The sequence below is a fragment of the Serinus canaria genome, chromosome 3, assembly GCF_022539315.1.
Source record: "Serinus canaria isolate serCan28SL12 chromosome 3, serCan2020, whole genome shotgun sequence".
In the NCBI taxonomy this organism is placed as follows: domain Eukaryota; kingdom Metazoa; phylum Chordata; class Aves; order Passeriformes; family Fringillidae; genus Serinus; species Serinus canaria.
The window spans coordinates 9,014,656-9,041,057 of NC_066316.1; the positions used below are offsets into that span (position 1 = coordinate 9,014,656).

Consider the following 26,402-nt stretch of genomic DNA (forward strand, 5'->3'; position numbering starts at 1 on the left):
GAAACCCTTACCTCAGGGTGGGCTTGGGTGTGCTGTGCACACTCTCATTGTCTTCCATCTCTGGGCCACTGTCACTGTTGTTGCACTCTTCCAGGCTGTCATAGAGCAAGCCCAGGTCTTCTTCCACCTCCTGGGTCTGGTCTACAGGGTCAGAGTCCAGGACCTGTGGGACCAAGCCCAGAGAGCAGTGAAGAAACATGGAGTTCCCTGCATCCCACAACAGGCATGTACAAGCTGCCTGTCAGTCATGAGGCACACACCATGGCACTGTTCCCACCTCAGGGAGGCAAATCTGGGCTGTGGAAGAATCCAGTGAGACTGTCATTGGGCCAAAGGAGGGTGCCATGAGCATGACATCCAAAGGAGTCTCAGACACCCATCACACTTACTGGCAGTTAGGACACCTAGGAGGATCTTCACTGGCTGTGCTACACACTTAGCCTGGGCTGTCAGCCAAGAGAAGCCACCCACAGGCTGATGTTAGCCTGCAGTCAGTCTAACTGGACAGGACTGCCCCTGCAATGCCAGCTCCTGGTGCAGAGTCAGCACTCTTCCTCCCTGGGCACCTTCCCCCAACAGAAAGGTGCTTTTTGATTTAAGCAAAAGGCCCAGAGCTGCTTTTTTGAGGCAGAAGGCTTTGGAAAAGCCATGTCCTAGTCTCTGCCACGTCTCACACCACATTTAGCACATCCCTGAGCTCATGAGCCTTGTGCTCCTAGTGAGTGGGAACCTGCACTCTGACACCTACACATCTGCAGGAGACATTGCCAGATGGGACAGCTTTCCTATTTCTTACCTCTTCTGTCACTCTGAACCTCCTTAACAAAGCCACAAATTTCTGCTTGAAGTTTGGTTGCTAAAACAAAAGAAAGGAAGAAAAAAAGATCAGCAAAACTATCAAACCACATTCCAAGCTAACATACAGGCCATGGTTATTCTCTCTAACATGCTGTCCAGAGGTCCAAGGTCAGCTTTGATTGCTCTCTCTCTTTAAATTGGTTGTAGGATTTGGACTACCTCTGTACTCCACAAGAAGCCACAGTCTGGGCATGAGGGAGGATGCAAGGACTTATACTTTCTCTGCTACAGGCTGAATTAGCACTTCATTTAAATCCTGCTTCTCCCCAGACCACCTGGTTGAACAATACTGCCTTCAAGCAAGTAGAAAAGATGGGGAACAAATTCAGGAAGAAGGTGGCCAGGGATCTGCAGGACTGAAGTCAACAGGGAAGAGAAGTTTGGAGAGCAAGGGTCTGGCAGAGCTGCTCCTCCCTTCTGCAGACATGCAGAGGAGCTGCTAATAGTTCAGCTTTCCTGGTGCCTACCCTCCCCTTCCTCAAGAAGGGAAGGGGACCATGTGACAGCAGCAAGTCAAAACTCTGTTGCACACAGATCAACACTGATACAAAGCCAGGCTGAACACAGTACAGACCATGAACTGGGATACAGCTCTGAGCAACAAGCTAGCCCATTAATGGCAAGAGTTTTGCTCCTTCTCAGAGCCAAGGGCTCTCTCCTGTGCACCAGTGCCAGCATCTCCCCTTCCCAACACCCCTCACTGCCTTCAGAGAGGGAGAAAGTGAATCCCTTCCATCCCTTTGATCATGTTGTAAATGCTGATGTTACTCTGCTGATTGACGTGGTTCGGCTCATTTTCCTCCTGGCCTTCTTGGTTTTCCTCAAGTCATCCTCTTCATCAAACAGATCCTACAGGCAAAAAGTCACAGTATGTTAGAACAACTATGTTCATGGAGCAGCACCTCCTAAATTTTTCCTGACCCACATTTGCCCTTCATTTTGAAAAGCTTTGTTCCACTCTGCTCCCAAAATCTTGTCTTTTTCTGCTACCTCTCTCTAGGAGCTCCTACTCTCTCCTTAGCACTGTTCCCCCTCAGACCTTCTTCCCCATTTCTGTCCCTGGGCCCCTTCAGAGAAGAATGTATCAGCAAGGTAAGAGGAGACACAGCCTCCTCAGGACCCATGTGTTGTTCTCCTGCTCTCCCCTCTCCAGAGTTAGCTCAGAGAGCACAAGAATCACAAAGAAACATTTTGTCCAGGGATTAGCCTTAACCATATGCAGAGTTTCCAGGGACATGGGCCCCTGTTGTATTAACCCAGCATGATGGGTCTGGAGGACCCTTGTGAGAGACTGAAATGATAATGGCTAATGACTTGAACAAATGGCCATTTGCAAAAGCAGCAGGTCTGCTTTGCTGAGGCCCAGCAAACAGAAGGGGAGGAGAAGGAGGAGAATTTCTGGATGTGTGGTGGAGAAGCCTCTGATCTGCATAAGAACAGCCTAGGTGCAGAGGGGTGAGTATCCATCACCACAGATTGACCTTAACAAACCAACTTCAGTTTAGCAACAAGCCGGGTTTTGAGCCAGATAAAGGAAGAGGCCACAAGAAGCAGATCCTGCTGGATGGGATAATGCTTTTCATCAGACCAATATCCTCCCTTACACAACTGGCTCAGGTGTAAAACTTCCTCCCCCATCTCCCCCTCCCTTAGGCCTGAAGGTATTCATCCCTTCTGATGGGTCATAACTAGCTCAACTACACTGAAATGAGAGTGAGCTCTCACATCTTAGAAGGTGCCAAACTAGCAAAGACCACCCCCCCCCACCCCAAGCACCCCCAGACTCATTCCTGAATTCCTGAGGCCTTTCACTTGAGGACTGCACTTAATCCACAGTGTTACATTAGACAGTGTAAAAGTCCCCACTCCAGTGGAAGTACCTGAGCATTCCCACCTAAATCTGAATGCATACTAAACACTGAACTTTCTGTTCCAGGCTTCCCCCATCAGGACTATGACCATGACTTCAACCAAGCAATAAATCAAATTTGAATCCACAGCTTATGATGTCTTTTCTCTCCACTATCTACTCTTACTGTTTCTTTACCTCTCTTTCTTTTTCTGTTATATTTTCTGAAGTGGTATCTTTATACTTTTATACTGTTGTATTACTGTGGGTAAATAATAACCAAAATGGCCACACAGATCCCTTCGACTCCAACCAAGTTGTTCTGAAATAAACCTGCCATACAGATATATATTTATAAACACTGGTCATCCAGTGTTGCTTCACTCTAATCTGCCCAAATAGCCTCAGCTACCCTCAGACCACAACAACCCTGAACAGGGGTTTGTCCCTGTGCTTTATCAGCACACTACCACAAGGCTTTCCATGGCCTTGACTACAGGCACCATGACAAGAGCACAGCAAACAGCAGTGACACATCTCATCACCGGGCTGGGATGGCTCTGCCAGCTCTGACCATTTTCAGAACTACTTCTTCCTAAAATCCCTGTTCTCTCTCAGACAGTGAGGAGTCTCTGACCTGTTATCACAGGGAGAAGGGAGAAAATCATGGTGCAAGACAGAGAGGGCTCAGCAAGATGGAGGGGTTTTCTGCTGCAAACCAGACAGCTCCAGAGACAGACAGATGAGATTTATGGCTCTCCAAAGTCCCTTGCCTCACAATGGACTTGACAGCAGCCCACTGCTGTCAAAGTTCCTTTTGCTGTGAGGTATTACAGCTCTCAGCCCTCTGAAACAATGCCAAATGTTTACAAGGGGATGAGAGGGCTCAGGGTGATCAAGAACCTCAATGCCTGACTCTTGCCCCAGAAACAGGACCAGGACATAAGGCATCTTGCCAGGCCTCCCTTACCTGACCCTGCACAGCATCATCACTGGCTTCCTGCTCTGAGGAGAAGCTGTCATCCTCTTCTTCAGAGTAGTTATCAATGTCTGGGGAGCGATCTGAAAGCAGACAGTGCAAACGCCCCAGCTAAGCATGATGCCTGTCATGGCTCCAGTGAAAAGACTGGCATTGCTGGAAGTGCTGAGGACATACGGCTATGCATGTCCCAAAGGTCTGCCTGCAGGTCTGAGCACTAAACACACCTGAAGCTTTGATTTTAGGACCTGAGGGGACGTTCCCATCCTCATGGTCGATGGGCTGACTGGACAGAGAGTAAATGCTGATTTCAGCCACTCGAATGTTCACATCCTTCATGTTGCTGTGGAGGCCCAGGAGTTGCCCACCATCCGTAGGGTGCTGCATGACCTAGACAGACAGACAAGCTCCCTGACAGGGTGACACAATGGCAGCCCACCCTCTCTATATTATAGGCAGCCAACAAGCCAGAACACTCACAGCAATGAGACCCTGCCTGCCAGCCCAGCTCCCTGCCCAGTGCTGGCACAGGAAGGCCGTGTGGGACTCCCCTCTGCTCCCAGCATGCTGTACCTCAGCCATGTTAATGATTCCCACTGCCAGGGTCTTGTAGCCCAGGATGGTGCGGTTCTTGTATCTCTTCCTCCGCTGCAGCATGATCTGTAGCTTATTGCCATCTCTCTTGAGGAAGTGTGGGTACTGGGCAAGGGAAGCACACAGAAGATGGCAGCATGAGGGCAAGGCTCAGCACAACACACAGGTAGAAAACTCTTCTTCAATGCTGATGTACAGCAGGATCTGACCTGCTGTACATCAGCATTGTACCTGAGTTTTGAGGTGCCCCTCAAAGGCCACCTGCACCTATCCATCATCCTCCAAACCCCAATGCCCAGCAAAACAATCCCTGGAGCAATAGAGCAGCTGGCCAACCACAGTAAGCTCCTACACAGAGGCTGTGCCTTTCACACTTAGCCCTAAGGTTGTGCTTGCTGAAAAATGCCAGGTAAGGGAGCCCAGGAGACCAGGCAACACCAGGTACCTGCAGTGAGAAGGTCAGCTCCAGCTCAGTCTCCATCAGGCCCCCAGGTGGGAGGATGTATTCATTTGACCTCAGGACTCGCTTTGAACCCTATAACGAGATTGACAGACACACACACTGAGCTCGACCACAGACTCCACTGCATCACACACACAGGACAATGGTGATCATAGTCCACAAGGAAAGAGAGAATGGCTGGACTCTGTTCTGTTCCACCCTACAGAGCCACCTTTCACATGCCTATCAACACCTTGCAAAAGCCTGCAGTATCCCCTGAGCTGCCAGAGGCCCTTTCTCCTTGCCCACCTGTCAGGGAGCACCTGCTCTGCTTAATCTGGCTCTCTGCACCTGGAGTGCCACTCCCATGCTGTGGAGGGACACTCATGGAGCCAGAAGGAGCCAGGCAGGGTAAAGGAAAGGGTTCCAACACACTGCCTGGCCAGAAAAGGGACAGGTCCTGGAGACATCTCTCCCCCAAGCATACAGGCCCACTGCAAATCCCTATCTAAGCACAGCTGGCAGGATGGCTTTGCTGGGACCAAGTCAGGATGTGCAGGAGAACAGGGGTCCCCCTGTTTGCTCAGCTGTGTCTCAGAAAACCTTCTCCTAGTCTTTTCCTCAGGCAACAGTCTTTATCTCTCTCTATATAGAAATGATTTTTACCAGAAGGGCAGGAACAGAGGCACTCTAATCATGTTCCCTCTCCAACTCTTCCCTTTACCTCTGCCCTATCTCTACTATCTCTATGTCTTGGTTTCTGACAGACACACTGAATGACCTGGGGACAGAAAAATGCTGTCTGCATGCATCAGGTCCTCTTGGCTGCAGGGTGGCACAACCCACAGATCCTCCCAAAAGCTGTCTGCAATGCTGTTCCCAGAGACTGTGCCAGGAGCAAGGCTTTCCTGCAAAAGGTCTTCCTAAAACGGAAGAGAGGAGGTGGAGCTCATCCCCTTCACCATCTGTGAGCCTTCCTGGCCAAGAACACACTGACCCTTCCTGAACTGTTCTCTGATAACAGATGATAGGCAGTCACAATGACAGTGACCATTTACTTTAGCACATTCACCATTTGCTCTTTGTTGCAGAGAAATTATCCACCAAAGATTTATTCTTTCATCAAAACACAAGCAGAAGTGCAATTTCTCTTCCTGAAGATGCTATTTCTGTGGAAGCACTTATGGCAAAGAAAAGGGGAGGCTATCCTGATTGGTGTGTTCAGGAAATGATGGTTTCATAAACATTGCTGTCCTGTGCCCCACTGTCATTTACCTCTAAGGAATTACATACCCAGCCTCAATCCTAGGTGAATCCAATCCCTCAGCAAAATGCCAGTGCACACCCATGTGGAATTGCAAGGACTGGGACAAAGGCTGCTTCATTACCACAGTGCAAGGACAAGGACATAGAAATACTGAGGATTCTCCATGCTTTGAGAAATTCAAACCTCAACTGGACATGGCACTGAGCACTTCATTACTCAAGTTACAGAACAGCTCAGCTGTTCTGTAAATTGAGTAATGTCAGGCAAGACCAATTTCTCTATAGAACAGTTCAGTACCTCCATGAATACTACAGAAAAACTTAATTTCAGACTGTTACAGTGAAAATCATGGATGACAGAATGTCAAGGAAGGGAAAAGCAATAGGGACAAGTGGTGCTCACAGGTTTTTTACTGCCTAAGAACTGAAAACACACAGGAGCTTTCACTACAATAAACAGGTATGTGATGCCCAGGTCTGGTTTGCAAGGTACAATCCCAAATTTCAGGAGTAAATCTGTTCTGATCAATCTGGTTTATAAGAGGGTTGAGGCTAGAGCAGCATACCACATCTGGAAAATGAGATGTGTCCAATACAAGTACAGGACTAGGCAGACAGCAAAACACCAGAATTCAAGTTGAATGTGCATTTTGGGAGAGAACAGCCCAATAATATAATAAACAAATTTAGGGCTCAGCTAGGATTGCTCAGGCAGGAGTGAAAAATACTACAAGTGGTTACAAAAAGATAAGAAACCAAGCATGACTAAGGCATAAATAGAAAACTCTGCATAGTAAGAAAGACCAAAAAAGCCCAAGTTCCTTCATGGAGCAGGGTTGAGGCAGCAGGCAGGCCTGGCAGAGGCAAACAACCTTTTTAGCCTGGCCTATTTCACAGCACACGCTCTTGTCTCCTACGTAGTGATTGCCAATATAACCTCTCTACAGCAGCACCAAGGCTTGAACCTGAGTCACCAGCTATATCCTGCAGGCAGATGCAGAAAGATCTGCATCTACAGCACCTGCCACAGGAGCTGAAAGTTCTGGGAGTGCTGGGGTTTGTTTTCTTCTTTCTTTGACTGTTTCCTCTATTCATGGCTCAAGAGAGGGTGTTTGTGAACCTCAGTCTCTCTGCTGAGAGGGAACACTGTTTCCCTTCATGCCATAATCAGTTGCAATACCAAGGCAGGTATCTGCAGCTGTATGGAGCTGAGCCAGTACATCCAAATCTCTTAGTGCCATGCTGAACAACATACAGAAGGAAATGCTCTATGATGGCTCCAGTTTGTTTAAATAACAGGACAAAGGTTTAAAAACCACACAAGTGAATGAGAGCAAATCCCCTTTTTCACAGTAGTTTGGGCTTTATCTCACTCAAATCCATGGAACATTATATATTCAAATCACCTCTGGGAAATGGGTAAGTTCTGTAGACATAGAAAGTTGCCCTTGACAGTGGTATTTCCAGATGAAGGAGCAGGTAGGACATGGCACCCTTGGAAGCTGTCTTTTAAGACAAGAGCACTGTGAAAAGATGATCAGGAGTTCTGGACAGGCTTTACACTGTCTTTTGGGTCATGCACATTTTTTAAGCAGACTGTCTCCAGCACTGGAGCTATTGCCTGGGTGGCAGCTCCCTTCAGGCAGGGTCAGAGCTTTATTTCCATGCAATCTGCCCTTCAAAGCAGTAACTTCCTGACCCTAACAGAATTACTACTGAAGCGAGAAAAATACAGCTCTCCTTTCCTCTAGTTCTCAGCTTCCCCCTTGGGAATTTGCAGGTCCTTTATAAATTATGTGTATCAACTGTTTCCATCCAAAAGATGGAATGCTCACTGGAAAGCCTTCAAACAGTTTCTTACTATTGTGACTCATCTGTTACCTAGGAGAGGAGCAGGAGGAATGGATCCATCTGAGGCCACTCTGTAGGCATGCTGTGCTGAAGCTGCCTACAGCCTCCATCTGCCTTCCAGCAGTCCCAAACCCTGCCAAGGCAGCTGGTCAGGCAGGTGGAAAGCAGCCTAGGGACACACACAAACTCAGCCCACTCCCACAAGGAATGCTGAGCCATGGGGTAATGTGGGTAAAAGCATTCTTCTTGTTCTCTTCAGCTTTGCAGGAAGCTTACACCAGCATGCAGCCACAGCTATGTGGCCATGCAGCAAGGAGGTGACCATGTTTAAATTCAATCCCTGGATGCAGCCTCCATTCCCTAACAGAAAAAGAAGCCCTGCAACAAGAAGGCTCTGTGGTTTCAAACTGCTGAGGCCTATTAATTTCTTTTGCCATCAAGATGCAAGATTGGCCTGTGGCAGGGATGGGGATGGTCTGGTTGAGAGAGCTGGAGTCCCACTGTGCAGTCTCTTCCAAAGTCTCACATCTGCAGCCTGTAAGGGCTGTAAGCTGAGGACATGCACACTCAGCACATGGCAGCCCCAGCACAAGTGGGCTGCACAAGAACCCAAGGTTCCCCAGTGCACAGAAGCACATTCAGCTTGGGCTGACTGTGCAGGAGAGAAGTCAGGGGCCACTCCAGCCCTCCCAGTCAAGTAAGACCCACAGCTCCCAGCTGGCTGCCAGCCCCCTAGTCCTGTGCTGCTGTGGCCCAGCCTGGATTGCTTCCACATTTCCAAGGCCCAGCCAGGCAGCTCTCTGCTGCTCAGGCTGGTCCCTTGCTAAAGCTTGTACCAAAGGGGCACAGGTCTCAGGGTTCCAGGGCTTTCAGCTCTCCTGAATGACACCATACATACAGTGATGGAAAAGCCAGCAAAGTAGGACACTGACCAATGGCATGTGGACCACAGCCTCTCCTACTGTCCTCACTCCCTGCCCCAGGCTTCACACATTTTGCTTTCAGTTTCTTCTGTGCGAGTGAATCAGGTCTGCCATGAAGGCAAACCCCAGCTCCCAGAGCTCCACTAATACTGCAGCTTCCAGCATTAATCCAGGATTTATATCCTAATGTGTGCAGCACAAAGAGCTCTGTGGGAGCACAAAGCTGCTGAGCTGCCGACCCGTGGTGCTTTCAACGGGATCAGCTGCTGTCATGCCAGCTGACAAGAACGAAGGAAGGACACCAGCACCCTAGCTGGGTCAGGGAAGCTGTGGCCATGACAGCATACTCAAGATGTATTTTGTTTCCATGCTGTCCTTTAGCAAGTGGAAAGGATGTGCCTGCACCCCCAGGAACACATCTCTCCACCACAAGCAGCAGAGAGGGTGGAGGGATCGCACATATCAGGATGGTGGCAAATTCCTGTCCCCCTGGTGACAAAGATCCTTTCCCCTCCCTTCTGCCTGGTTCACAGTAGAGGCACCAGGCCTAGCAGGGATGCACAGGGAAAGGGAAGGGATATTAGAGATCAGACAGGGTACAAATATCAGCAGAACATCATGCACAGAGATGCTGATCCCTTGCATCCTTCCCTTCCTACTCTTCACTCCCCAGGGAGTGATTTGGATGGAAAGCACTGCTGGAAACCATCCAGCACTGACCCTCTCTTAAAGGGTAGGGAACAGTGGGATGACAAACTCCAAAGAGCAATTTGAGAGGAGGGCCTAGGTAGAGGCAGGCAGGGAGGCATGACAGATTCTGTCCCAGTGTCTAACCAAATTCATTCCCGATACAAGGCAGCACCAGGTATCTTGCCACTGTCCCTGGGGCATCATTCCCACCTGCCTGAGAGCCAAAATTTCCCTGAGCATGCTAATTGAGACAGAGGGGCTCGTGGGACTAGGCAAGGGACATGCAGACCAGCACTTCACAGAGGGCACAAGGATAGGCTTGGCTTGCTGCCATCAGGCAGCAGCAAGGAGAGGAGCCTACCTGAATCTTCACAGCGATAAGCACAGAGCTCAGCTCTTTGTCCAGCTCTTTCAGCACTGTGAGTTTCTTCAGGCGCAGACTGCAGAGCCTGTAAGACAGAGAGAATGGGACACATTCAGGCACCACCATCCCTGGGGCCCTGCCACATGGTACCCAGTGCTCAGAAGGCAGCCTGGATGCTTGGCCCAGTCGCAGGCACAAGCCTGGCCTACGAACGCCGGCATTCACGCGCCACGGAGACAGCCCATCGGGGAAAAAAGGAAAGAAGGAAAATTAACAGAGCTAAAGCAGGATTAAGGGATTAACATGCAACAGGAAGTCCAACAGCAGGCCATGTGGTAAAGAGATCCCTTCCCAAGCAGGGCTGTTGCCAGCTTCGCTTAAATCTACCTCGGACACAGCACTGTTTATTTATAAACCAAAGCACTTAAATCCACTCTTATCCTGGACTTAGTTAAGGCAAATGTTCCCATGCAGACATCACAACTCAACTCTTCTCTTGCACAGTACCACATAGAGCTGACTTGGGAAGCAGCCCCAAAGGAGGTTTCATACAGCTTCAGCCACCCTGACAAGCTCAAATCCTGGAGACTCAGCATGGTAAGTGGCACTTCCAGGAAAAAGCTAGGAAGGATCCTGAAGCTAAGTCAGAAGAGCTACTTTCGCTGCTCAAAGGAACAGCCAGCCACTCCGATCTCCTGCCTAGGAGCCTGCAGCAGGACTCCTATAGACACTACTTGCAAGGAACTCTGTGTCAGGGAGCAAAGCCAAACATTACCAGGCTTTACCAGCAGTAAGAGCATGCTGATATTTTGCAAGTTACCCTCTGTGCTCCACGGCTGCAGACTCTGGTTCCCAGGACTTCAGTGGATATCAGCATGCTGGACCTGAGAGTCAGGCCCTAGAGAACAGATTTGGCTGCTACCAAATACCTTTCTGTCTGACACACTGTGCTCTCTGAATATCTGCTTTATTTATTTTTAAAGGAAAAAACCTGCTCTTGCTATGGTGATGTACAGCAGAAGTGTAGAACAATCCTAGAGATGGAACGACAGTAAAAAGGGAAGGACAGAGCCAAACTGCACAACAGGTTTAGAGCTTAGCAAGCACTCTCTTCCTATCACGTCCCTGTCCTCCCTTCTAAAATAATTTTAGCTTGTGCAGAAGGTTTCCTGGACTGTGATTGCAACCCTGCTGGCTCTGTCCTTCATGTTCTGGTCCCTCCTGGTAGAGACCAGAAGTCAGGAAGCTGGGTGTGCAGGGAAGTTCTGCACACTCCTTTGCCAGATGGCTGCATTATTTCAGCCAAAACCCAGAGCACAGACCCTAGGCTTTCTTACTCTGTGCACTCCAGCACTACAACAAGTGGTCCCATCTCTGTCCACCCTTCCCCTCTGAGCCTCTACTTGTAGGAAGGGAGAAACCTTATTACCTGAGGGACGTTTTCCCCTCCCCAGAAATACTTAGGCATGGTTAGGGGTGAGCCATGGGGAGCAAGGCCAAAGACAAAGACGCACCTCAGGCAGGGGGGGGACTGAGTTCTTGCTAGAAAAGGGGGTACAGCAACTCCATCAGATGTACTGAAGGAAAGCTTGCAAAGAGGGTAAGCTTAGCTAACAATCACCACTAACCAGTGCTAATTGTGACTGTTGCTAGACAAGCCATGGAGAGAAATGAGGCTTGAACAAGTAAGACAAGGACAGCACATCTATTCAAACTTTACTTGCAGCACTAATTAAGTCATGATAGTTACCTGCCTGGAAAAGTTACCTCTTAAAGACTAAAACTTACATAAGGATATTCAGTCTTAATTAGAGGATGTGGAAAGGTTATAATTCTACCTGGCAGTTGTTCTCACTGTAGAAACACACTTCTCATCAAAAACTAATTCACTCATTAGCTCTTCATGCTCCTCTCTGAGGCAGTACCTGGTCTTTTTCCCAGGGGAAGAATGAATGCCTACTGGTCAGCTCTGCCCACTTGGGCAGCTCTTTCATCTCTGATAAGGCAATTTTCTCTTTTTATGCCCCCCAGCTTTCAAGATCTATTATTTTACACAGTGAGAGATGCTATAGTCTGCCCCAAGTCCTTTCCACAGCATGTGCCAGAAGGTGATTTCCCCCCTTTCCACCCTCTGCTCTCCCTCCCTGCAGCACTCAAAGGTATAGCTTGCACCCTGCAGCTCCAACCCTCCTCCAAACAGTGCTTTCTAAAATACCACCACCCTTCCCACAGGGATTAACATGCATGTTCTAGAGTCTGAATGTACTTGCAGCACAAGAGCACACAATTTTTAAGCAGCTTGGTTGTCCCTGATGATCCTCTTTTGATCTGTTACTTAACCAATCCCTGAATCACCCAGATTTACGTCAGTGCTGAGTGTCCAGTGCCAGCACAGGGCAGCAGAGAGTCCCACACTAATCTCTGCAGATATCTACAGGACAGGATCAATCCACAGTGATCAGATGCTGCTCTGAACATTTCAGCCAAATCCCGCAGCAACTACCCCATGGTTTTGTCCAGAACTGATCACAGTATGATCCCTGAAAACCACTTTTTGGTAGACAAATTATAAATCTGGATTTACTTACTCCTATAATTAAACAGAACAAGTAGCAACTGTTCTTGAGCTATGGAACTGCTGCAGGGATCTCTGCTATACTGAGTCGTGGTAAATATGTCTGTGTAACATTCTGATAATAACAAGTACTGACAGCAAGGAAAATGAGGTCCAACAGGGCAGTCTGACAGCCTTCTGGAACCTCAGTACTCCTACACTCCTCTACTGGTCATTTACTGGGGAGAGGTACTCACTGTTCCCTGGTATTATCTTAAAAAATGCTGCCTTCTGTCCCTCAAATGACAAATTTTGAGCTTTTGCTCTGAAGCTTGACTGAAACACATCTGCTTTCACCAAGCTGGCCTGTAGTTATCTTGAAAATAAAAGCTCTTATAAACATGTATTTTGTGAAACTCACTGCCAGCAGCAAAGCACTGCCTCCAGCGGTTGTTTGCAAAAGCATCCAATCAAGAGGTCACAGAGGACACACAGTGGCTTATTTTTGTTAAGGAAGCTTTCCTGGCTGACCATCCAGGACCACAGGTAACTGTACTAATTCTAACAAATGGAATATTTCTTCTCTAAGAGATGGATACTCTGTCCTGCTGAAGTGAAGAATCCCCATTCTTTCCATAACATTCCTGCTGCTTGACACACCCCAAAAACATATTGGGAGTCCACAGAGATGTTAACTCATTTTTCCTCTTCCCAGGACACTGCACGTGCCAAGGCTACTAATCCTGCTCCCTGTGCACTCATCCTTGCTAAGAGTGGTTCTGTTTCTATTGCTTTTACCTGGCTCACCAGAGTGTCCTTGCAGGCAGGAGGACAAAACATCGGCAAAAAAAACTAGATTTGGGTAATGTAAGAGAATGTCAGTTAAATCAGTCTGTGGTTTGCTTGAAATGTGCATCATACAGGTGATATTCTCCATCAGAGAACCATACAATTGTTAAGGTTGGAAAAGAGCTCTAAGATCATCAAACCATTAACAAAGCAAGACCATGTTCATCACTAACTTTGTAACCCATGTACACACGAGTGCCTCATCCACCTGTTCTCTGAATACTTCCAGGGGTGCTGATTCCAACACTTGAGTCCACCACTTCTCCACCCTTTCAGTGAAGAACTTTTTCCTAAAATCCAGCCTAAACCTACACTGGTGCAACTTGAGGCCGTTTCCTCTTGTTCTGTCACTTGTTACCTGGGAAAACAGACCAACCCCCAACTCAGTACAACCTCCTTTCAGGGAGTCGTAGAGAGCAATAAGGTCACCCTGAGCCTCCTTTTCTCCAAGTCAAACAGCCCCAGGTCGCTCAAGCACTCCACATAAATTTAATTCCCTAGAGCCTTCACCAACTCCAGACATGCTCTGGCACCTCAGTGTCTTTTGTGTAGTGAGGGGCCCAAAACTGAACACAATATTCAAAGTGGAGCTTCAAATCATCAGGCAGAGGTGTGAGACCTGCTGAATTCAAGGTGTCACATCCTTTTAAGATGCAGTTATCTGCCATTAGGAGGATCAGCTCATACCTATGTATGTATATGACCCACTGTGGCACAGAGCTTGGGTTGCACGCTGTCTCTACAGCTTTTTCACTGCATGTGGAACATGAACTGTTATGGGATGTCCCAGGATAAAGAGGCAGCTTTCTCCAATATTGTTGCTGCTGCTGACAGTGATTTACTACAGGCTGGTGTTCCCAATGCAATTGAATTTAGTTGGGTGGAATAGTATGTGACTGGTTTGTGGTGCAGTCACAATTTCTGCATCACTCCACTATCTTTACTTTGTGTACATACAGATTGGACGGATTTGTATAATCTGGGAGCTCGAGAGAAGGAGCAGACATCATTTTATTGCTTTAAAAGCTTGTTCCCTCTCTGGCACCGTACAACAAGTTCTGTGCTTTCATTATTGGATGCCTCTGTCAGAGACTTAGTCAATACCCCTAAACCCAGGAAACCACAGCCAATGAAATCCCACAGTTCTGAAAAATCCTCATATCTGCTTTTTTGTAAGCAGACACAGGAGCTTAATTATGGTCTTTATTCTTCCTGGGTCTATTGCTCACTACCCCTTCCACAAAATAAATCCCAAACATTTTAACTTTGATACAACTGAAGTCTGGCCAGAGCTGCACTGTGTCCCCATTTTTTTTGCCAGAGCAATACATAGATGTATAGGGTCTATTTTACAAGCATTCTTATCACTATTTGTTACACCAAATCATATACATATTATCCAAGAACCAATTCACTCAGTATTTTTATTGCAGTGCAATAAAAGTGTCAAAATTCTCTGCAGACTCAATGGACCCTAATTCTCTACCTCCTGGAGGCCACAATAAGAGGACATTAAAGCATTTTCTTATCTACTTTTTTTTTCCTTTTCAACAACAAAAGGTAGTTTTTTGCTTTCCTTTTCACTAAAGAGGCAATATAAAGCATTATGCAACAATTTCCTGCTTGGACAGCACTCTTTGCATAGCTTCCTGCTTGAAAAACATGAAAGTGTTCTCCAAGTTAAAAAAAAATAATACTGTTTTGAAAAGCAAGAAGGTTTTCTATAGCTCTGACTGTGCCACTAAACTGGGTCACAAGTGATGCCCTCCATGTATGAACAGAACTAATCAAATCTTCTTAAGAGCAATGACAACAGTCCTCTTCATTCTGGAAGAGGTCTTCAAATATTATTTGTATGTTTACCACCTTCTTACCTATCTACACATATATGTATAAAAATATGCTTTTAGATTTTTTTTTTTCAAAAGTATATATAAACACTACTATAAGCAAGTACTAATCCAGAGAAAATTTCATCCAAATAACAAATGTGCAACATCTGGAGAATCTGCTCTTGGCGTGGTGCCCACTGCAGCTGGAACAAGCCAGAGGAAGAGCCCAGTATGCATCCAGAGTCACTGCCCAATCCTGCTCCGAGCCCCAGCCTCAGAACCACTCTTTACCCTCAAGTTAAGGGGCCAAGCCCATGAAATGTTCTCTTTTTGTGCTGATACCCTGGGCCGTTCAGTGCTTGGCTTACCAACCACTCATGAGTGGCCACTCATTCTCTGGACAAGACTGTTTCCCTGGATATTTGCAGTGGCAGCAGCCAGGGACCTTGGTCCTCCTGTAGTTTCCATGCCACCTACAAATGTTAGAACACATCCACCTTTCCCAGCACTGGCCCTCTGTGCATCCTTCTCAGCACTACCACCTTTATTAGATGCACAGAAGTGGACTAAGCCTTTAATAATGTCAGTTTAGCTGCTCTTCAATATTTTTCCTGACTTTGACACCTCAGGTTTCTCTTCAAGGTGATATTAAACTCTGAGACTAGCCTTCTGGAAAGATGCCATAATTTCCATGGGGCTCCCAAGGCACGGGACGCTCCCGATGCTCCTGTACCCTGCCGATCGCTGGAGCAGCACCTATTCCCAAAACATGTTCCCGCTAGAGGGCAGAAGGCAGCCGGCCGGGACACAAACCCGGGACACCGGGACGCTCCGCAGACTGGCCGGTCTTATGGAGCAGCTTCTAAAAGCAGATGTGACCTGAGGGGTGTCCTTCCACAGAGCTCACCTCGGATAGCGGCCAGGTGAAGCCACAATCAAGGTGTCAAGGGAAGAGCACATAAATTGTGCCAGCGGTGAGACACCACCCGAAATGTGCCATAGCTTCCTGAAAGCGAGATCCTCCCCGAGCCCCAAGTGGTATGTTTGCATGAGACACCACTGATGCACACAGAGGGGAGGAGAGACCTACTCCACTTTCAGAAACCAAGTCCTTGTTGCCAGCAAACAGAGCAATGAACTGGGACAGCAGCAGGTTCATCAGACTCTGCAGATCAGGCATCAGCACAGGCAGGTGCACCAATTACAGACGGATTGGGAGGAAAGCATCAGCCTGCTCTGAGAGCTTCCCCAAGAAAGAGAGAGAGAGCCAGAGCACTCAGGGCTTGCCAGCAAACTCTTGCCACTCTGCCTTCAAGCCACTGCAACTGCTGCAGCCTGAGATGGGCAAGTAAAGCAAGCTGCACCAAAGAGGTGTAACACAGTAAGATGCAAAGGCCAAAACATATAACAGCACCCTCCTGGGTGACCAAGGAAAGAGCTAGGGCAGAGCCACCAAATACCTGCTGTGTCTCAGGTCCCTCAGTCAAGATACACAAGGTGGCGTGCAGCACAACAGCCCTGGTGCCAACCAGCATTCCTCTCCTTGCCATAAGACAGACATTTTGGCTCATCTGCATCCTGGCTGACAGCAGCTTGCTACCAGTAGCACATGTCTGCCCTGCTGCTGGATCCAGAGCAAGATTCTGTTACTGCAAATTGCAGTAGATTTGATTTATCCCAATTCCCATGTGACACTCACAAAGGGAATCCTAAAGCACGAAGCACAGAAAACAAAACCTCCCCAGATTATGTCTCTTCCTTTTCCTATGAAGCATTTCACAGCTTACAGCTCTGCCTGCCTCAAGAAATCCAGCCTGTTTTCCCCCATGACTATTCCTCCCCTCCATCATCCCATCTCCTTCCATATGCCTGTAGACAGACCAAACCCAAAGCCAATGCTCAGATATCCCAGAGGACCAGATGACACCCTTCTTCCTTTTGTCTTTGAGGGTGCAGCAAAGGAAGGGGTTTCTTATCCTCACAGCAGCAACTTGGCTGCACTACAGGGGAGGAGGAGAGGCAAAGTCATGCTGGGAAGGGTAAAAAAATAACAGTATCAGTAGGATATACATTACCAAGAGCAAGGTATCATCAAGCAATTCATCCTCAGTCAGGAGGCAAATGGGAAGAAAACAGTGTCCTGCAAGCAGATACATCTACCTTTCCTTGTCTTCCTGGCTGGCTTCTTGCTACTGCCTAGAGTTTTCTCACAGCCTTATGTCCTGGTTAGCATTCCCCCCCTGGAATGGCCATTCAAGATAGACTGCAGTCACTGAAAAGAGGCCAGTGCAGTGCATAAAATGGGACTTCAGCACCACTGTGCTGAAGTGGAGCACCTCATTTTTTTTTTCATTTTCCTATCCCCATAGAAGGGAAAATACACACCATCAGCCCCTGCTGTTCTCATCTGACCAGGCAGGCCATTTTTAATTGCATAAAACATCACCATCTTACTGAGTATGCACATTTATCAGGCCTGCCCTGCTCCAGTCAGCCCTTGGAAGAGTGTCTAACTCTTTATTCTCTGGGCAGACAATCTCTGGTTTGGTCAGCACGCAGATGCTCTATTAAACACTCTGAAGCAGCTTTCCCACCTGCTGCAGGGACCACATCGGGCTTTGCCCAGGGGCTCTGACTGCCACCCAGAGGCCTCCCAGGCATCTTCTCTTCCATCACAAGCCTGTAGCATTCCTTTGTGCTCAGAGATGGATTTCATAGCATTGCAACACCACTGAGACAGCACACAGCCACATTCAACAGTGGCAAAGAACAGGGCAGGTCATGTCCCAAAGGGACACAACAGACAGGACAAAGCATAGCAGGCATTCCAGGCTGGGTCAGGTGCACCAGTGAGATAAGGAGGTTTGGAGAAAGGATAAGGGCATTGACACTATGCATGACTCAGCCAGCAGCAGTAGCTACTACTGATCACCAGCAACAGCCATCAGAGCTGCTTGCTACCAGTGTGGAAGCAATGAGGTGAAGGGAGGAGAGTGCAGACAGGTACTGGATTCACTGATTTTGTCTGGAAGAACTAAGATTCACTCAGGATTACAGAAGAGATTTGTTGCATTTATCTAAGAGAATATAAAAAACTTTCTAAATACCAAACAAGATGTACAAAATCATCCTCTTCCTCAGGGTTCTCAAAACTGCTATCTGACATATGTAGCCGAACTGCAGCCAAAACTGTTCCTGAACCTGCCACTGTTTCCTTCACAGGAAGGTTATAACAGGTTTTGCTTTAGAAACATGCTTGCTAAAGGAGGTCAGCCAATAAGCATCACTGAGTGTACACCAGCCCCACGCCAAGGGAGTCACACCAGGAGTAGCAGATGGACCACCAGCAGTGCTGCGCCCAGGGTGCAGAGCACTTCTCTTTCCTAAAAGCTGTATCTACTACAGGCTTTCAACTATTTTAGTGCTGCCAAAATGTTACCATGCTAGCAAGGCACACTGAAGACTTGAACTACTCATAACACTGCGTTTCCAGTGAAAGAATGGCTACTCAGGACAGGAGCTAACATTCAGATCCCTCTGCCTGTTTGCTGTCCATGGCATAGCGAGGCTGTTCCAAGCAGGAACCAGGAGGTTCCTGCTTGGAAGGAGGGCCAATGCAGAGGTCATGAGATCCCAAACCAGGACAGAGCAAGCCTGGCTGCAATAGAAAAGCTCCCACAAATGACTGGCCAAGACCATACAGAAGTATTCCCTTTTCTCCAGTACCCCCCCAAAGCACAGACAGCAGTGACACTCTCAGACCAACAAAGTTCTCTGGGATTCCCTCTGGTTAGGCCTGCAGCAAACACCTCCAGAGTATACCTGCTCCCCTTTTCAAGCCTGCTGAACCATCCTCTGATGTTTGGACATGCCTCCTCACATGGACAAGTGTGTGCCAGCATCTCTGCAAGCAAACAGTTTCTAAACAAGACAAATGGTGCTTTCTCAAACCAATTCAAACACCATACTGGAAGCCAGTCAAAGATAAGCCTATATTACGAAATGGTCCCTTCCTGTTCCCACGCAGTTTTCTTTAAGCACAACTGTCCTTTACAGGCTCCATAGCTACAGACAGCTCCAGAGTTTCAGACTCAGTAACACAGGCAGCCTCAAAAAAAAGTGGACCGCTCTGGCCTAGTACTCATTTGTGTTGTGGATTTGTGTTGAGGAAAAGCATGGCACACTGCAGGCAGCAGACAGAGAGATGGCCAACATCAACATATAACCTAAATGCCACCTCCTGACTTGAGGACTGCTTCCTCCTGATCCTCCCTGCTGCAGACTGAGAGCTCCCACGAGTTCTGCCAGCCTGGAGAGCAGATCATACACAATATATACATCCTTCCTACCCTGATCTTGGGGGACATTCCGGCTAATGTGGTTAGTCCCACTGTAGGAGGAAAGAGCAGCTGCCACTGTGATGCCCAACCGCCCCAGAACCTCAAACTCCCAAACAGGATGAGCATGGCCTGTCAGCATTGGCAGGGCTATTCCAGCCTCTCCTTCCTAGCAGGTCTCCTGTCTCCAGACAGAATTCAATATAGAGCTCTGCCCAGCAGTTGTTTCCCCACAGGTTTATAAAACCTCTCTGTTGCACAGGTCTCTTAAGCCGCTGATCTAGACCAGTGAGGCCACTGTGCAGACCACACAAAACAAATCCCTGTCTGAAAAGTGGGGAAGCTATGAAAGGGCAGTTATAAAAATCATGGAAGACCCATCTGTGCAGTTAGTGACAAAAACAAGATCAGAGGATGGAGTGAAAAACCTGAGATCTGCCTAGAGAGACACTTGGCTACTCCAACCTGTCACTAACACAGACATGCCAGAGCTATCCCACACTCCACAGCAAGGAGCTGCAGCTTACCTGGTGCTAGAGAGCAGATTTCCTTTTAGCATAGAGGAACCTGCAATCACTCCAGTGTGCACTGCTTCTCCCCACCAGTTAGCTTCAAAATAGCCCCTCCTGGCAGAGACATCCATCTTGAAACACTACTGCAATACCAAGCTTTTGGGCTGTTTCTATCCAACTGTGCAGGAGTTTCTGAGGCAGGGATGCCACACAATCCATGCAGCTGGAGTGTGTGACAAGGCAGCAGACATTGCTACACTAAATTCCCTAGCTCAGGAATGCCATGGTACCTACCAAAACATCCCAGCAATAGAATACTGCTTTTTGTCCAGGTCCACTGACCCTGTAACATCAGGCTCTCTGGGAGCAGGCATGAAAAAGCATGAACCAGCTATGCTGCAAAAATAAATGTGTCCAGGGAACAGTCTGAGCTCCAGTGGACCACAGCAGAGGCAATTTCTCCTCAGGGCACCCTCCAGGCAAAGCATGCAGGCAGCTGCTGTCCACAGTCACTCCTGTTCACTGGCACCACACGATTTCCCAGCAGGCTGCCAGGCTGTCAAGCAGACTGTCCCTTCTCTCCAGGGTGCTGCAGCTTGGGCTCAGCAGTGTCAGACAGTCACTCACAGGCTGGCAGGGCCCTTGGGGCCCCAGCAAGCAGCACCCAGACTGAACAGATGACACTGCATGCACCTGCAACTGCTCACTTCCAGACGCTGCTCCAATGGAACGGGACATTCTTTCCAAGGATCACTGTGCCTATTCACCTTCTCAGCAAGCTGCAAGCAGAGCCAGGAGCTATCAGAGCACACATTTCACCTAGCAAAAGGGTCCATAAATAACTTGGTGTGCCTCCTCACCACATCCTGTATTACAGCCACACCGGGCACAGGCAGCCGTCCAAAGACACCCTCACTAACAAAATTTAAATTTGTAACATACTTCAGAAGTTCAACACCCTACCAACCACTTTGTCTCTTTAAAGCACAGTCTTGTAGTGCTCACTGCAGCACCAGAATGCCTATTGAAGAACTCAGGAAATGGAGGGACAGGTGATTTATCATGCAACCCTTCCCACCAACCCACAGGAATCTGTGGCTATAGTGAAGGATTTCCTGCACAATACGTGCACACAAAACCACTTGGTGCAGAGGCACTCCTTTATGTCCATTATCTGGGCATATGCTGTCCTGTATATTTTCAGATGCAGCATCCTTGTTTTCCCTCTAAGTACTCTGAATTTTATACAGGAGGTCATTAAGCATTTCTGAAATTAGTTGTCCTCAGCTCTTGTACAGAGGCTCCTAGAAAAACATTTGCCAGTGCACATACTACCTTGAGACTGGCCCACAGGAAGCTCTGCACCAGCCAACTGAAGCAGAAGAGACAAAAACATGGCTTTTTTGGTTCACTGATCAAACTGTAAAACAAGCCTATAAAAGAAATAAAAGCCAGTTCCAGTCCAGAACAATACTGAAAAGTTTTTAAAACAGCCATGAGCGGACACCTTTGAATCTGACTCTAACAGTGGTTAGTAAGGGCAAGAAATAAGACTGCAAGTGACTATAAAATTGCAGCTAGTTACAGTTTTTAAGAGGACAAAAATCAGGGGAAAGCAACATCAGAGAAGGAAACATAACTGAAGGCCCAGGATCTGGACATACCAAAAGGGTACCACTGAAAGCAAAAACTTACTTCAGAAATATCTGACAGTTCCTTAATAGAAATACTGCTTGCAGCTATAAACAGGCTGCCAGTTCAAAGGAGAGGTGAATGCACTCCTCAGGATAATCACATATGGAGAAAAGGCAGAGGAAGCTGTTCCCTAGGGAAGGCAGATACCAGAGCACAGGGTCTTTTGTTAGCACAATTCTTTGCATGCAATCACCCTACTCCTCCCCCACATGAAAGATCAATCAGAGACTGTCAAGAGTGTTCAAAGGAGCCTATTAAGCTTGCACTGGGTGCCCACAAAGAAGAGGCTTGTGCATGCAGGGAATCCCTGTACTGTGCTCACTGCAGCTCCCTATCATGTTCAGCTGGGAGAAAACAAACAGGGACAAGGAAAACAAGCAGGGAGAAGGAAAACAATGCACAGAGCAGTGAGGAATACTAGGCAAGCGCCTTGCTATCCCAAATTCATAGAGCTGGGAGCTTTCTAGAGGAGGTAACAGCACTAGTTTGTTACTGCAGAAAGGGCAAACACAAGGTGTAGACACAGCAAGAGAGCTTCCAGGAACAACATGTTTCAAAGGTGGGGTGGGAGATACAACTTCATTGTCCCAACTCAGGATTTGGGTTTACCTGGTGGGATAGAAACAGCCTGCTCTCAAAGCAAAGCAAAACTGCATCAAAAGCTGACCTCCAACTATCCCCATAGTGCAAACAGTATCCTGAGGAATATGAGACAGGACAATTACCATTTCCCAGACCCTCCTCAGTCCGACAGTGAGCAAACAAATTAACATGTAAGTAACTATTCCAGGAGAGGACAACATCAATGGAGGAAAGTGACTGCATGGAAGCCACCAGCTGGCCCCAGCACTGTAAGGCAGCCTCCTCCTTCCCAGCAGACACAGGTCTCATACTTCCCACTCAGAATCTGCCACCAAGCTAGTGAGCGCACAAGTGCTGGCCTTTAGTGTCTTTTGCACTCTGTTCCAGCTTCAGACAGGCTGCCATGCTCAGGAAGGAGATGGACAGCAACATTCACATGGCCCTGACAGGCTTATTCCAGCTGCAGGAGGGCACCATCACAGCTGGATTAGCATAGTGTCACCAGCAGGATTTCGGGATGTGTCAGGCAGAAACAGACTGCTGACACAAGTCACCCACATGCAGGATATTTGTTCATACAAGCCAATTGCAGGAAGAGTTGAGAAAGTTATTACCATTATTTCTACATTTGCCTGCTTAATCTTGTTGTCCTAGTTACCACAGCCCTGGTGACTAAGGCAACCAGTCTTGGCAAGTAAGACACAGAATGCAACGAGATGTAACACAAATATTTAAGATTACTCTCAAAGAGCAAAAGCAGAAACAAGTAAAAGCAATTGTGTACCCCCAGCATCACCCCCAGTCTCCCTTCATCTACTGTGTTTCTCATCACCTCCACAGCAGTTTGAGCATGGATCCTCAGGTGTGTTTATGGCACCCAGGAGACCCAAGGTGGGCTGCAAACCCAATTCAAACGTGCCAGAGCTCCCCACACACTCCCTCTTCACAGTGAGTTAACTGTACAGACACTAACATGTGCAGTCCTGTGCCCAGACTGAAGATCAGAACTTGTGTTACCATTCAATAAACAGCTCCTCTTTATCCATGTATGGTCTCTGCTGCATGCAGGCTGCAGGTTCATAATGCCCTGGAGCATTTCACACAGGCATTTCAAGGCATCTCCATCTAGGAACTGAGGAACATGACACTCCTGTGGTTTCTGAGATCACTATCAGCTCTGCAACAATCCCAGTCCTGAGCACATATTTGCTTCTCTGTTCTTTTTAACAGAGACATACAATATCCAGAACATCTCAGGCTCAAGGCTGTGTAAAGTTAAGTCAAAAGTTACTTTAAGTGAACCACATGACTTGGACAATATAAAGGCACTTCTGCTGTCCAAAGTCCAGAACCTCCAACTCTGAACTCTTATGATCGTGATTCAAGCACATATCAAGCCCAAAATATAAGCAACTCTTGCTGTCATGGAACTCCAAGTAGCATTTCACTAAGCTTATCTTTTTCTCTCCACTTGCTACTAAACTTCACGTAAATGGGAAAAACTACATAATTTATATTTTAATCAAGATATCAGTTATGCAGAACCTGTAAGAGTGAAAACAAAAATTGGAATAGCTTTTGATAGACACCTCATGTTTAGCTTGCCCTGAACACTAAGTATGCAGTAGTACTGGGCACCTCACAAGAAACATGAAAACAAGACTATTATGCTGGGATGGGTGATCAGATCCTGAGAAGAAGATGAGAAAATTTTAATCAAGATACACATATAATAACCCATGATGCATCACAATAAAAAAGATGTGTTTAAAATATGATTTAAAAGGAAAGAAAAGATAATTTTATCCCTCTCCAACCCTTAATATCCTATATTAGAGCTGTGTATAGCATTTAATTATTTAGGCTGCTTATATGTTAAAAGCTAGCCACATAAAATGGGAAGTTTCATTTTCTCCCTTTCACATTTTCACACCCGAAGAGACAATCACTCAGGACCTTGTAGGCATCCTCATGACAATATGGAGCTTCAAGAAGAAAATCTGCAAGAATGTGGAGCCAACTGTGCTGCACACTGAGCTCACAGGACTGAGAGGGACAGTTCTGCACAGGCTGCATGTGCCAGGGTGTGGGATGGACAACCAGCTAGGAAACATCAGGCCCTGAGTTACCTCAGAAGCTTGGAAAATCTGCCTTCCAAGGGCTTCACTCAAGGCCTTGTTTGAACTATGTTCCACTCAAATGAACTTCAGAGGAATGACCTCTCTTGAAGCAAGCACTGTTTTAAAGCAAAGTTTCTGCTTAAGTTATCAATATTTTTTTCACTTAAAACGAAAACAGCATAGGGTTTTCAAATCAGTCTGACCTAATGCAATGGGGCCAGGACACAACAACTTTTAATTACTTTTGAACTACAACTACAACAGGAATAAGCAAGCAAAGGCAACAGGGAGGCTGCAGAGAGGCAGAGGTTCTTGTTCCTGTGCCCAGCTGGAGGGAAGGCAGGCAGGCACCTCGCTGCAGCCATCAGCTCTCTGCCCCCACATCTTCAGAGACTGCTTTACTTCTCCAGCAGGCAAACTGCCCCAAGGCCCAGCCCCCAGTGTCCATTCTCCAAAAGGAGATGAATAACAAAGCTAATTTGGAAACCAGAAACCAGGCAGGGGCTTGAGGAAACCTATGCAGGTTGCCACAGCAACCCCACAAATCCATGTCACCGGAGACCACCACACTGCGAACACTCTGACAGCAAAGCCCTTTTAGCACCTGGATGACAGCCAGCTACCCAGTTTTCTGGCAACAGGACTGCAAGCCTAAGTAAGATCAGCTCAGATCAATCTTACGAATGGAAGATCTCCAAGGGACAGCAGAACAGCTGGCACGTCTGGTGCAGGCTCAGCATCCAGCAAAGCCAAGCTGTGAAGGTACTGTAAGGCAGATCACTGAGCTGCCATTGTGATTGATTCTCCAAGTTTTTCCATTTGAGGGAATGACACACTGGAGATCAACACTTGTGAGCAGCACAGCAGCACACATGGGGTGTGCAGCACAGATTTTTCTCTTAAAAAGTAGCCTGTGTTGCTTCAGCACAACAGGCAACAAAAACATAAAACTAGACCTACCCGAGTGATTAATCCTCAGAACTACTTTATAAATGCTGACAATAATTTGGAGCGCCTTCCAGCATTTTCCAAAATCAAAGAAATAAAACTAGGTGTTTTCCCTTTCTTCTTGTTTTTACCCTCTCTCAAAACCTGAACTCAAGTACCTGATATTAAACAACTGGCTTAAGCCTCAGTCAGACAATACTGCAATCTCTCTGGCTCACAGCATTAGCAAGGGTTAAGTAGGCTTAATGCAATTGCTCTTCTCAGCCCCTCTGACTGCTTGTAGCCAGCACAGAGAAAGATCAAATTATTCCAACAGTTGTAGAGATAACCTGAAACAAGAGATTAATCTACCACTCACATTTCTGTCAGTGTGGGGCTTTTGCCTCCCTCTGGAATATCCTGATCTGACAGCAAGCCCAGCCTTACCTTTGGTGATGCTGTGGGATGCCAAAACTCTGCAACTGAATACAGGTGAAACATAATAAATCCCAAATGTGCACAGGTATCATTGACAGACACAACCTAAGATCTATGGTTTAACTTTTCCTGCAAGAAAAGAGATTTAATCCAGCAATGTGAACAGCTATGACGGAAATATGACGGAAAAATCCAGAATATACAGAAGACAACCAAACTCTCAGAACAGAGATGGAGCACGTGACTATGAGAAGCTTCTGCATCTGCTACAGATGCTTCTGCTTCCAGGTTTGATGGCTACATAAAGCACAGGGTACCTGTCCCTGGGTCTCCATGAACAGGCTCTGCGGGCACACCTGTGCATGAACCAGCCCTCCACCTCCCCAGATTAATACTGCTTACTCCTCAGAAGGCAGGCTGGGCCAGTCTCCCACACACTTGTATTATCTGCTCAAAGAACAGCTGCTCACAGACACTGAAGCACTGGGTTTCAGACTCAAGGTCAGTTATCCCCCACTGTAAAAAGAAAGGCTTAAAGGGAAGACATAGAACAAAGACTGTGGAGGTATTTGTTAGCTGCTTCTGGCACTTGTTTCTTCAGTTTGCACTGTTTTTGATAAAGCTGGTATCTGAGCACTACTGATAATTTATCCAGCACACACCCCTGACTGAGAGCTGCACTCCTGCTGAAATTGGCTCTAGTAAAAGATTGCAAAGCCCTGTGAATATCCCTGCCATCC

The 26,402-nt window shown here is 47.3% G+C and overlaps 1 protein-coding gene across 1 annotated transcript in view; it reads right to left on the reverse strand.

Annotated features, from left to right (window-relative positions):
• The window catches only part of LOC103821368 (phosphofurin acidic cluster sorting protein 1-like), a 54,494-nt gene that overhangs the window by 10,214 nt on the left and 17,878 nt on the right, over positions 1 to 26,402 (reverse strand). Inside the window, exons 2-9 of the mRNA XM_030236119.2 lie at positions 9,814 to 9,901; positions 4,726 to 4,815; positions 4,260 to 4,385; positions 3,914 to 4,076; positions 3,678 to 3,769; positions 1,627 to 1,707; positions 797 to 856; positions 12 to 163 (exon numbers count right to left, since the gene is read on the reverse strand). Of these exons, the coding sequence (XP_030091979.2) occupies positions 12 to 163; positions 797 to 856; positions 1,627 to 1,707; positions 3,678 to 3,769; positions 3,914 to 4,076; positions 4,260 to 4,385; positions 4,726 to 4,815; positions 9,814 to 9,901 (852 nt within the window). The remainder of the gene's footprint in view (positions 1 to 11; positions 164 to 796; positions 857 to 1,626; positions 1,708 to 3,677; positions 3,770 to 3,913; positions 4,077 to 4,259; positions 4,386 to 4,725; positions 4,816 to 9,813; positions 9,902 to 26,402) is intronic.